General features: G+C 41.4%; 1 protein-coding gene across 2 annotated transcripts; it reads left to right on the plus strand.

The window, feature by feature from the left end:
• The first annotated feature begins 1,300 nt into the window (after positions 1-1,300).
• On the plus strand, positions 1,301-8,904 carry LOC112287883 (uncharacterized). Of its 2 annotated transcripts, XM_024531477.3 has the most exons (18): positions 1,301-1,896; positions 2,180-2,214; positions 2,370-2,412; positions 2,563-2,707; positions 2,969-3,045; positions 3,167-3,273; positions 3,681-3,806; positions 4,108-4,237; positions 4,465-4,668; positions 4,809-4,921; positions 5,115-5,178; positions 5,328-5,606; positions 5,908-6,278; positions 6,384-6,555; positions 6,792-6,845; positions 7,171-7,857; positions 8,079-8,150; positions 8,430-8,904. In XM_024531477.3, the coding sequence occupies exons 1-18, from the start codon at positions 1,789-1,791 to the stop codon at positions 8,520-8,522; spliced, it is 2,880 nt and encodes a 959-aa protein (XP_024387245.1). In that variant the 5' UTR covers positions 1,301-1,788; the 3' UTR covers positions 8,523-8,904. The 2 variants fall into 2 exon arrangements, with proteins under 2 accessions (XP_024387245.1, XP_090109985.1); XM_090253859.1 differs by lacking the exon at positions 2,180-2,214 and having other exon boundaries at positions 1,758-1,896.
• The last annotated feature ends 2,911 nt before the right edge of the window (positions 8,905-11,815 follow it).

The raw sequence follows: 11,815 nt of genomic DNA on the forward strand, positions 1-11,815 counted from the left end.
GAAATCAATATTCTTCATGGAACTCGGAGTTAGAAGAAGAAATAATGTCACAGACATCTAATAAGAAGATTATAAAAATATTCTTAGAATATTCTTTTAGATTCTAAAAGTTTTTTAAAAGGTTTTAGAAGATTTAAGAATATTCTAATAAGTTCTAAAAAGTTCTAGGAGGATTATAGAAATTATTTGTGAAGCTTCCTAAGATTGCTTCATCTTTAAGCAACATCAATTTCTTTTGAAAACCTTCTTGATACCTAATATATATTGGAGTTTAGGCTGAGGGGATTCTCAATCTCGACAATACATCTCTTAGAACTTTAGCTCACCTTTCTTGGTATTGATCTTGTATTCATTTGGTTAAATCAAGTTCTTCTTAATTTTCTTGTTGAAACTCTTCCGTTCAACTTTTTGTTGGTTTCTTATATAATGTATCCATGTGAAGTGCTTTTCATTCTTCTTATTCTTCTTCGGTTGATCACAATCACCAAAAAAGTGACCTTAATACTACAATTCCAATTAGTAATATCTTTTTGGAATTTTGATTTACTCCTTCATTTATTTTCAATATTCAAGACAAAACTCAAAGATTTTCCTAATTCTCTCCTATTAACATCCTTGCTAAGAATTAAATCTTGTACTTTATTAAGTTTCAACTTCTTGTTTTTTTAAAAAATATTTACTATATTCACAATTATTGTCCAAATTTTAGATATGGACAACAACAAAATTAAAGCTTTAGTCTTATTTTCAAGGGTTAGTTGTACAAAACTTATTTGAGTTGTAATCACATTAAATTTATTAATATGATTTAGAACAAATACATCTTCTTTCATCTCCAGATTAAACAAATAATATGTCAAATGTACCTTGTTAAAGGCAAATGTACCTTTTTAAACTACAGTAATAATAAAATCTTATCATGGATTCAACCTTAATAAGTAAAATCCACATTCTTGTAAAAAGGAAAAAAATCAAAATTTCATAGTATATTTTCAACCCATGTACAAAATTCTTGGATTGGATGTAATAAGCACGAGAAAACAGTGATTAACGACCTATGTAGATACTTGTTTTAAAGAACGTGTCTGGACATGCTAAACCTGATTTAGAAAATCCACGTCGGACGAAGACCATGGATATTAGGGCTAATCGGGCCTCGAACGGGCGGGCTCTCGTGACCGCGGCCTCCGAAGGCAGCACCCATCACCACTACGGAGTTAATATGAAGAAGGACCCAAAGGCGGGGGCGTCGGCATGAATGTATACGTGTGTCGGCCCCCACCGAGTCTAAAGCTTATGCCGCAAGCTGCACCTCCATGCTTCTCTTGTATTGCGTTTATTGCAGTCAATGGCGAAGCATCGCAATGCACCTCGAGCTGCTAAGCTTCAAGAGGAGCAGCGAACTACATTAGAAATTGCAGCTCCGGAGTCGGTCGGCTTTGAATTTGATGGAAAGGTTTTGAAGTAAGGGATGGCGATGGCGGTGGCCGTGTGGAGGTTGCAGCCAGGGCGATGCAGGTGATGGGAGGTTTACGGGATGAGGTGGACGGTGTTCGTGATAGGAGCGTTGGGAGGAATTTGAACGACTAAGGAAGGTCGTGAGGATTTTCGGGAGCTGTGTTGGGTCGTTCAGAGGATTTTGGGGGATATTGGTGAAGGAGAGAGAGAGTTGGGGGTTAGAGGGAGGGAGGGCGATGCGTGAGGGTGTTGGGTTGTGGAGGGATCCAGCCTTGGTGAGCTGTGACGTGCAGGAAGAGGATCACCAGCAGGAAAGGAGGTGGAGGCGCGATGTTGGTCGTATTCTTGCTGGACACCAGCGCGTCCATGAACCAGCGCTGCAACAATGGCCTCTCGTTGCTAGATTGTGCTAAGAGCGCCGTGGAGCACTTCCACAAGGTCTGTTGTTTTCGAGCTCCAAGGACTGTTTTCCCTCAGTTCTTGGCGTTTCAAGTATCGTGTTGGTAATTGTGCGTTTTGAGAGGTGGGAGCTGGATGGATGGTTCATCGATTTTCATAATAATGACGCAGGAGTTTACTTCGCCGCAGGAGTTTACTTGTCCCGCACCTGGATGTGAAGGCGCTAATAAGAGTATATAGGAAATGTCGAGTAAGAATTGGGGACCGCCATTTGCGATTTTCTGCTCTAATTCCGGTGTTTCGTCCCTGCTGTCATGTGTAGGTACGATCACGAGATGCATCATGTCGTGTGGACAGGTTAGGGAATTTTACTCCTGTTGATTCTTCTCGCCGCGGTGTTATTGTAACAGGCCAGAGTTGATGTTGTTGAATGGATTTTCTTTCTGGAATCAGTTAGGTAGGGGACATGTGCATGTGCATTATGGGTGATGATGGGCGGACGGACACTGCAGGTATATGCTCGTCACATGCGATGAGGGATCGGATTACATTAAGGTATCTCTCATATGGCTTGCAAGCTGGAAAATCCTGTTTTTCCTCTCTTGTCTAGAATTTTCTGCGTCGGCATGAGTGTGGTGAGGGTTATGGTTTTGAGGTATCGAAAATGGTGTGCATGCTCGTTGACTGACCGCCCACTGTGATTAGGTGGTTGATAAGTACCCCTTTACACATTTCATGCGTGCTCTGAAAAGCGTGCAAGCTCGGGACATGACCAATCTCGGAGGAGCTTTGCACCGGATTTTCAACTTTCTGCATGTGCAACGTCTTGTACTTGATATTGATCGTTACGGTAAAGTTCATTCCTGAACAAACTGCATATTTTACACAAACCCTAAATGAATGGGCTGGATAATGCATTTAAGTTTTGTTTCTTTTGGTGATAGCCTAAGCCATTCGCATATATAATGGTATGATGAGAGCTATATTATAAAACATGACCTGTACATCTCACAGCCCTTTGCTTTTCGGATTTGATCCTTCCTTTTCCATTTTGTGTTATTGTTTTGGGAGGAGTAATGGAGAGTCTGAGTTGTAGGGTTCTGAAATGCAGGGCAAGGGCGCAATCCATGCTACAATGACTTGACCACTATATTGTTACTCACCGATGGGACCGAGCTCACTTCTGTGGTACATCATCTGCTTGTCACTGATTGATTATCAGTATCTGAATAAAATCTGGTGCGTTGGACAATTGCATTATTAAGTCGTTTTTATTCATTTTTAACCAAGTTCTACTTGTGCTGCTCAGGATGGCGTGAGTAACAACCTGCAACCTACTGGTCCCACGGCAGTGGGAAGCGAATTGACGCTGCAGCCATTCCGATGGGATCAACGCGTTTTTGCAACCGTCTTGAGGTGACATATTTATGCGTATATATTCATTAATGTCATTCTACTTTATGCGCTCGCCATTAGTATTTGTCTTCGGTCATTTTAAACCAATTTGTTGCGGTCCTCTCCAGTCCAATCATTTGTTCAGAGAACAAGTGGTCATATTTTGGGCACAACGGGTAGATTTTCTACCAGCTTAAGACAAACCACAAAACCGAATCAGCAATGAAGAGAGCTTGAAGAGAACATGCTATTTTGAGGATGTAGTATTGTTGAAATTAAAAATCTCCACTTTTTTTTCATGCGAACGTTGAAACTTTTCTGGTGCAATTCAGAGTTATAAACTTTTCTGGTGCCATGGCATACTTTAAATTTCTTGAACTTGATGAAATCTCTAATATTGGATGTGGTTCTGCGCTTTTGTTACACAGAATACCATCAGTTAGTCCTGCAGTTTTGGAGAGAAGTGGACCTATTCCTCAAAATGCACCTATATCAGGAGCACCTTCTGCTGTGGTCATGGATACAAATATTTCTCAGTTTTGCGAGCACACAGGGTAAGTACGAGTTCGCATATGGAAATTTGGATCTTGGATTACACGTCTTGTCAATTATACGATTGGACGTGCGTATTCAACCTCTCCACTTTCTTACTTTATTCTTGAACTGCTGTGGTAAGGGAAGGTCTGATCATTCATAGATGAATAAGTCTCAAAGACACTATTCGAAATCACTTAATCGCAGGATGACTTCATATCAACTTTACCCACAACTTACCTAGTTGTGTATTGTGTTATTTGCAATATTTTAAAAATGTCTTTGTATAGAAGGCCTGCAACTGATTTTGGGTGACTCCAGGGGAAAGTGTTTCGTTGCGACTAGCTGGAAGGTGCTGATGCAGCACACAGAAGCGACAGCCACACGCCTGCCTCCTTGTGTCATTGTCTCCTTTGAGACTATGCCCAACCCCTCTTCTCTCCCTCCGCAGGTGCCTCAAACAACCAACTGTCTGATTTTCTTAATTAAGATTTGTATCCTAATTTCGTTGTCAGAAATAATTGTGCGAAAAAGGACTTGTTTTATCTGTCTTCGATTTACCGTCTCAAGCTTTGGAATACATGTATGCACCTACAGTCTTTGCATGCAATACTGAGATGATGTGGGAAAATGTTTCCATTGTTAAGGTGTTAATGAATGTGCTTCCACTTGTGACAGGTACAGCAGGCCTGTCATAGGAAGATGTTGCTGGTTCGAGGCGGACAAACTCAAGGACAGGGGCACTGGCCTATTCCTGAGGCATACTGGCCAGATCCCTCGAATCAGGGCATTCCACCGCGAGATCCTCATCCTATGATTGCATACAAGCCAGTTGACGCTGATCCTCATATACCTGTCAACTTCATTTTCGACAAGTATGAGGTGCGTTTTTGTTTTGGGGACTTCTTGGTGCTTCTTGTACCAAACATGTACCCGACATGCTAATGTGCATGTTTCAGGTCTGGTTTGTATTATATATTCTCGAAGAAGGGTGGATGTATTGAATTTATGCACTGTTGCAGATTGAATCCAATCCAATCATGGGGTTTCTCATGAAAGCCAATTCTGGAGCTTGTTGGCAAGTCTTTGTCCGTAATAGTAAAGGCACAAATCATGGCTACGGTGATCCCTTCGGGTAATTTATGGATTTCTAGCGTTTTCAGAAAGGAAATCTATTTCTGATTATTTTGTTTCTCTGTCTTTATTTCTTTATTTTTTTATTTATCTTTGTTCCTTTCCATGAGGGCATTTAATGTGCGTATCTGTTTCATGATGCTCTTGTTTTACGATTGATCTTTCATCGCTGACTTTGTTCTCAAAAATGACAGATATTTGAGACTCAATCGTGTTGGAAGCAATCTCACTCTTTTTGTTCTGCCGTACAATTATCCGGTAAGCCAGCTTTTCCTTTTTTGATTTAGTTTTACATGGGCTTGATGTGTGATTCTTAGCGTGGCTTATGTTCTATCTACACTATTCTGTCGTAAAACTTTCTTAACTTCTTACTTAATGCAATACCTTTTTGGATGTTTGGGCTCCAGGTACTGTGGCATCTTCTAGAGCAGCTTGGCAAGATGCCAGGGCAATCCAAAATGTCTCCATTACCTCAGTGGCGGCAAGACATGGAGAAATATTGTAGCAGTATTCCGGCATATTATGGACAGCCCTTACGAATTGCCTTGAAGCGTTGGGGCATCAACGCTCACGTCGTACCTGAGTCAATGGACAGTAACCTGTACACAGGATATGTGGGCACCCAGCTGAAACGATTCAAAACACAAGCCAAGGAGCTCTTTGATGCTGATATGGCTCGCATCATGGTCTGTATTGTAGTGGTGAATCGTTTTTGCTGAAGCTTTGATGTCATTTTTTATGACGCGTGTAATATCTTCCTCTGCTTAAGCTTTATTTTTAGGTTTCAAATTTGAAACAGGATCCAACATTGAATCGTGAGCCGCTCCCTGCTGCCGTGAATTCACCCTCTGCCGACGTTTGAAAGATAACCGTCGGCTCTTAATCTGTCTATTTAATGCGGATACGTAATCCTCTTCTGACTTCCTTCACTGTCTCTTTCGAATCTTAGTGGTCTAATTTAACTCTAGTCTCGTTGGTCTGTAACAGGCTGGACAACAAGTAGTAAGTGCTGGCAACGTAACACGATCATTATCGAGGACCCTTCCTCAATCCACTCCGCCAACTGCAGAGGCACCCCCGGGATTCACGTCTACGACTGCAACAAGTCTTGTCACACCTCAACGGGGAATAGGTCATGGTGAGCAAGTGAGCATTCGAAGACCAGGCTGGGAAATGCCTCTTCCCACTGGCCCCACCCCTGCCCATGTTCCACCAACATATACCCCAGCTACTTCATTTCCACCTACGCTCAGCATGCCCAGCCCTGAAATTACAGCTCCTCCGGTTGCAACGGGTATCATGAAAGATGTTAGTCTTTTCAAGAATCCTTTTGATATTCCGCGTGATCAACTGCTTAGGTACTTGCTTCATCCTCTTACAAAAGTGCCATCTTTTCTAAGACGAAAAGCTTCGCCTGCATAGCATCATCCATCAGATTTAACTTATTTTTCTGCCGGATGCAGTCAACTGCAATATCTGCCCATTCGAATTGGACTAGCATTGGAGACACGGCAAAGTAGAAGATTGGATAGAGATGTTGGAAAACCAGCCATTAAGTCCAGCCTTAGCAACCTGGCTGCACTTCTGGCGGCGAAGGAGGACGATGATGCTCGACATTCTCTTCCGATTGAAAAGGTGGTTAAATTATGGCAAAGTGTTGCTAGTTATTTGTTCGATTGAAGGCATTCAATTATTGATTTGCAGTTGGCATTGTCCACTACATACATATTGACTATGTTCAGTGCTAACCAAGAGTTAAATTGAGAACGTCTCACAATGACATGAGTAAACCTGATAATGCTCCTTCTCCCTTGATGAAACATCTTACGTCTCCTGTCTAAGCAGTCCGGTGATGTTCCTGATGTGCCCAGATGGGAGATTTCAATGATGCGCTTCTGAAGCAGCAGCCACCCCGCAACCCATTTGTAAGTAAATTTCTGAACCGAGTGTTGAATGTTAATCAAATGCATAATATATTCTTGACATTGAGCGCACCGGATCAGCTCTAGCATATTCATTTCAGCATGCTCCCTTTTTAAATCTCGGATTTGGAAGATGTAAGCAACATGTGTTGCACGAAAGCGTAGAATTTCCTCTCAAAGATACGATGGTTTGATATTAACCTGATTCTTCTCGGTATAGTCATTGTTGTTTCAAAGCTTAGAGGTTTTGACTTCTACGATAATAAGATGGTTCTCTGTGGCAATCTGGTGCTTGCGACTGATCTCCTCGATTGCATTTCATTTACAGGCAGAAGAACCTGACCGGACAAAGCAGCAGCGCATGATGTTTGGTAACCCATACAGGCAGGAGAAGAACGATGGTGGAGCGGATGAAGGTTGGAGTGAAGGTACAGGAGGGCTTTTGCAAAGAGGACGGAAGCGAGGTCGGAATAGGCGTATTCATCAACAAGGGGAATCCGGTTCCTCTCCATCACTCTCGTCATCCCCTTCCTCCTCCAACCTTTCCAGTCTCGCTGATTCTTCAACAGAGACATCGTCACCAAATGCGGAGGTCACATCACCTCAAAGAGGTCAACAATCAAGTGTAGATGCTGCAAACACAAGCACCCTAGATGGGAAAACAGTGGAACCAGTCTCAGTTACTTTAGAAAGGAAAGACTATGATCACAGAATCCTAGTTGCTGGTGCTGATAATGTAGAGAAAGGAAATATGTTAAGAGCCAATCACAAGTCACCAGTTTCAATCCCTGAAAAGCTGAACGAGTATGGAGATAAATTGAGAGCTGTAGAGAAATTTGACAATGATATGGATATAGAGGTAGCAAATGACATGGGGAACCGAGCAATTGATCAAGGGAGACGGAAGAGGCATATGGCGCCGATGGGGATACATCAGGAGCAATCTCATGTAGTTGCGTTTCTTCTTTCTGTTATCCGGGCTCTCCGTTATTCGAAGCCTTCAAACACTAAACAGGTCATCTTCTCTTCATCAAACAACACTACGCATCAAATCTTTTGTGACTCATTTCTTCTCCGCTGTGGTCTTACTCATCAATTCTCGTTTACTTTACTGCCACATAGTATTACTGATAAATGTTATATAATTTGTTATATAATTTTCAACGGATTCAGGATGATATGCTCTTTTACTGGTTGTTCTTCGCTGATTACGCAATGCATGTGTTGTACGTGCAGTTGTTCGACCTTCTGTCTGTACCAGATTTTCCAGTGGACAAAGGCAATTTTCTGGAGCAACTTATTCTGCAGGTGCGTCTTGCAGTTCTTATTTTATCCTCGACTGTGATGGATTTCTCCTTGTAGTTCAAGATCACATTTTTTACTTATGATGTAGCCTGATTTGATTCGATAGCTTCCTGATTGTTGCACATCATTGCAATATTTGACGAGCTTATTCAAGTATATCGGTACTAATATTTCTCTCATTCATTTAGATGACAACTGTCAAAGAATTCTGCTTAAAGTTACCTGTTTTGAGAAGTTGGTTCTACAGCTAAGTTTGGAATGTACGTTGATTTTTGTTTGCAGGCACATCGGTACAACAAATTAGCTGTGGCTAAGAAGCTGGTAGAATACCGAGACACCCTTGTAACAACACAACCTGATAATAGTGGACCCTAGCACCTAGCTTTCTTGGGACTTAGACGGAACGTCAAGGTTTGGAATCCCTCAAGCAGATACTCATATCCACTGGTGCATCTTGGAGGAGACTTCAAGTGGGGAGCTGCAGATTTACTAGGTGTAGGCATCGCAACAAGTCAACTTATTGCAGGCAACAGGGAATAAGAAAGTGAGGTAATCGATTTTTGGACCCAGAGCGGGACTTGGATGTAGCTGACACTTGGTTGAGTCAGTTACGGCATTTGTGAGGTATGTCGCATATCAGCTCGGATTTTTGGCCCATAGAGTTGCCAAAAAAGAAAACAATAGATGTAATTCCTTCTCAACTGATGTCGATAAATCGGTGTTACCCTCAAAAGGGGTATAGCACGATTGCAATGGAGCAGATGCTTGTGGTTTTAGCTGGCCAAATTCCCTCTATGGTTGAGGTTAAGCACATTTCGGCGGAAAGAAACAGGGCTGTTGAATGGACGCTCTAAGATTGTGGATGTGTATTTTCAATGTACATGGTGGATGAATTTTAATTTGCATAAGCGCAATAAATTTGGAGCTTTTATTTCCATTGTTGGAGACCAGGTGGTGTCTCTGGAAGCACATTATCAAATTAATCTAGACATCCAAAGTTGATGTTACTCTGTGGAATGGTATCCGGCCAGTGGTTACTGACTTCCCGGTTATTAATTGTGTGATGATTTTCTTAATGTCATCAATTTCGAAGTACACAAACCTTTAAAGGCACAATATCTACTTGAAGGAACAAATTACTTACTTCAAATATATTTGTAATTTTAAAGATTCCTATGATTTCATAAAACCACTCGTATTCTCATTTTTCACTTTATTAGAAATTCTGTGATGGTGTAGAAGTTGGATTAATATGAGCTTATATATATGTAAACATATACTGGGTGACGAAGATATCATACAAAATATCAGTTAAAAGGCATTTGTTTATGTTCAAAGTTAAACATATTTACTTTTTCTAAGTTAGTTTATTATTAAAAGCATTGTTTCGTTTTGATTGTTTCAGTGGCTGGAACAGAATTGTAACCCTCCTTGACTAACTTCAATATAATTTTTTTTACTTGTATTTATAATACGTGCCTTACATGTTGAGGGAATTTAGAGAATTTAAAGTAATTTGGAATTTCTGGTGTCTTCATGGTTTTAGATACAAAAGGTGATAACTTGTACCTTCCTAAATTAAAAAAAATGGTATGGATTATCTTCAAATAACTTAAATTAAAAATAATGATCTTTACAAACATAAGAGTACTTGTTCCCTACACAACAACAGCTCATGTCTTTCCTTTTTTTGTATATGAAAAATTGGTTTGAATTGTTCTCACTAAACACAAAGGGTACAAATAATGAACGCAGATAATTAGAGTCCAGTTTAGGGAGTCACCCGCTCCACCGGAACCCTAGAACTCGCACGGCAAAGACAATCCCCAGAGGGAATCTGAAATGTGGACTGTCCATTTTCTAGTTTCCACGGCCACTCTTGCGAAGCTCCATCCGAGGCGAATTCTCGATCCACGCCTGCAATCCCCTCCACACATTGTCGGTGCACAGATCGCACATCTAGCTCTCTCTCACTACTCACTGTTCCTTGCAATGTAACACACGATTCATAGCTGGAGTTGCTGGAGTTGCAAGTTAATTGGAGAGCACCTCCCTGCTCAGAAGGTCCACATTTTACCCACACACCTCCATCTCGACACTCTCTCCGATGCTCTCTATCTATAAACACACTGCCATTCAGCGATTACTCGTTATAGTATCAAAGCAACACCACCCACCAAGGAAAAATGTGTGTTTGCCCGATCCACAGCTCCAACTGTGTCGGTGATGGTGTAGAGAGAATTTTCCGGGTCGCAAGGTCGATATACAGAAAGATCATTTGCACCTCGTCGCGGGTACCCATTACGCAGCGAGAGGGTGTAACGTCAAGGAGCACAGTAGGTAAGCACAGGACCTGATGAACAAGCTTATCAGCACGTCGATAGACAAGGATTGCCGGCATCACACAAGATGCGGGATTCCTGCACGGTTTCAGCGTCTATCAACACACGCAGTCCGGAACTGGCTGCGGTTGTACATGCTTCCTGGATTTGATTCCATGTCGTTCTTCTCGGCCGATGCGTGCCGTTGCAAGATTGGCGTGTGCTTCGGGGACGTGGAGCAGGGAAGCGGCTAGGCGACGGGGGTTGCGTTGCTATAAATGGTCTTTGAGCAATCCCCGTGAGAACCCGGCGAGATGCGGAGCGAGTCGCAGGAAAGACCGAGCTCCGATGCTCCGAGCTCAACTACTCTGCATTAGAAGCATCTTGTTGATCTTGGCCTTTTGTCAACCAAGATTCCTTCTCTGTGATGCGGTTTTTGAAACTTCACAAGGACACAAGGATTTGGTCGCTCACAGATCCAGGATGAGCACACAACTGTCACCACCACGGCTCATTGGTTTTGGCACAAGTTTCATGCTGGTTTTTTTCGTGGTTGTGGATATCGTTTCTGTTTTTTAAGCTTTGTTGTTTTGCAAGGGTGAAAATTATGCCATGTTCTGTTGTTACAAAACACACGTAAAGCAATGCCATGAATCTGAATTGTGTATGAGTCGTAAATTGTTGTTTAAAATTTGGTAAATTACTTTCAAGTGACATGCATGACAATCTAGTTACTGAACTTGTATATTGATTGGGAATAAAACATGATAGTTTTCTTTCAGCAAATTGTTATTGTCGTTGTTATTGTTGTAAAGAAATCAACGAAAATTCTTCCAATTTGATGAGTTTTTTATTTTTTTATTTTTTTATTTTTTTATATGTACAATACAAGTCGACTTAAATGCAATTCGAGAATATTGTCATGAACTTACCGAGTTAACGAAGAAATAAATGCCACAAACCAAAGCAACTGTTCCATTACGCTACATTTCCGTGTGTTTTAAAACTGACCAACGCTGTCAAATTCATAAACAAGGAGGATCAATTCATGTCACTAGATTCTATCATTAATATTTCAAAACAAACTCCCAATCATCCACACTCCCGACATATTTTAAAGGAAAAGGCCGAGATTCTCTTCCAACCACTCAAAAACACCGTACATCCCAAACTACTCACGCAGATTTCCATTCCACTCTATTCAATTTTCTCTGACAGAAAAAAAAGAATACCACCTTGAAATTATCTGATCTCAAATCCACGAAGCTACAGGGACTTCACTGCAAGGTCAAGAATCAAACCTGCAGATACAGGTTGCGCTTGTTTTGATAAAACAGAGCTTGATGC

The sequence above is a fragment of the Physcomitrium patens genome, chromosome 10 (genome assembly GCF_059467195.1).
Source record: "Physcomitrium patens ecotype Gransden chromosome 10, ASM5946719v1, whole genome shotgun sequence".
NCBI classification, from domain to species: Eukaryota; Viridiplantae; Streptophyta; class Bryopsida; order Funariales; family Funariaceae; genus Physcomitrium; species Physcomitrium patens.

Excerpts from the sequence above, each read along its gene's own strand:
- LOC112287883 (XM_024531477.3), top strand. The coding sequence starts at position 1,789 with ATGTTGGTCGTATTCTTGCTGGACACCAGCGCGTCCATGAACCAGCGC. Across the intron at positions 6,556-6,791 it reads ATTCTCTTCCGATTGAAAAG|ATGGGAGATTTCAATGATGC; the intron begins GTGGTTAAATTA and ends TGATGTGCCCAG. Across the intron at positions 7,858-8,078 it reads AGCCTTCAAACACTAAACAG|TTGTTCGACCTTCTGTCTGT; the intron begins GTCATCTTCTCT and ends TTGTACGTGCAG.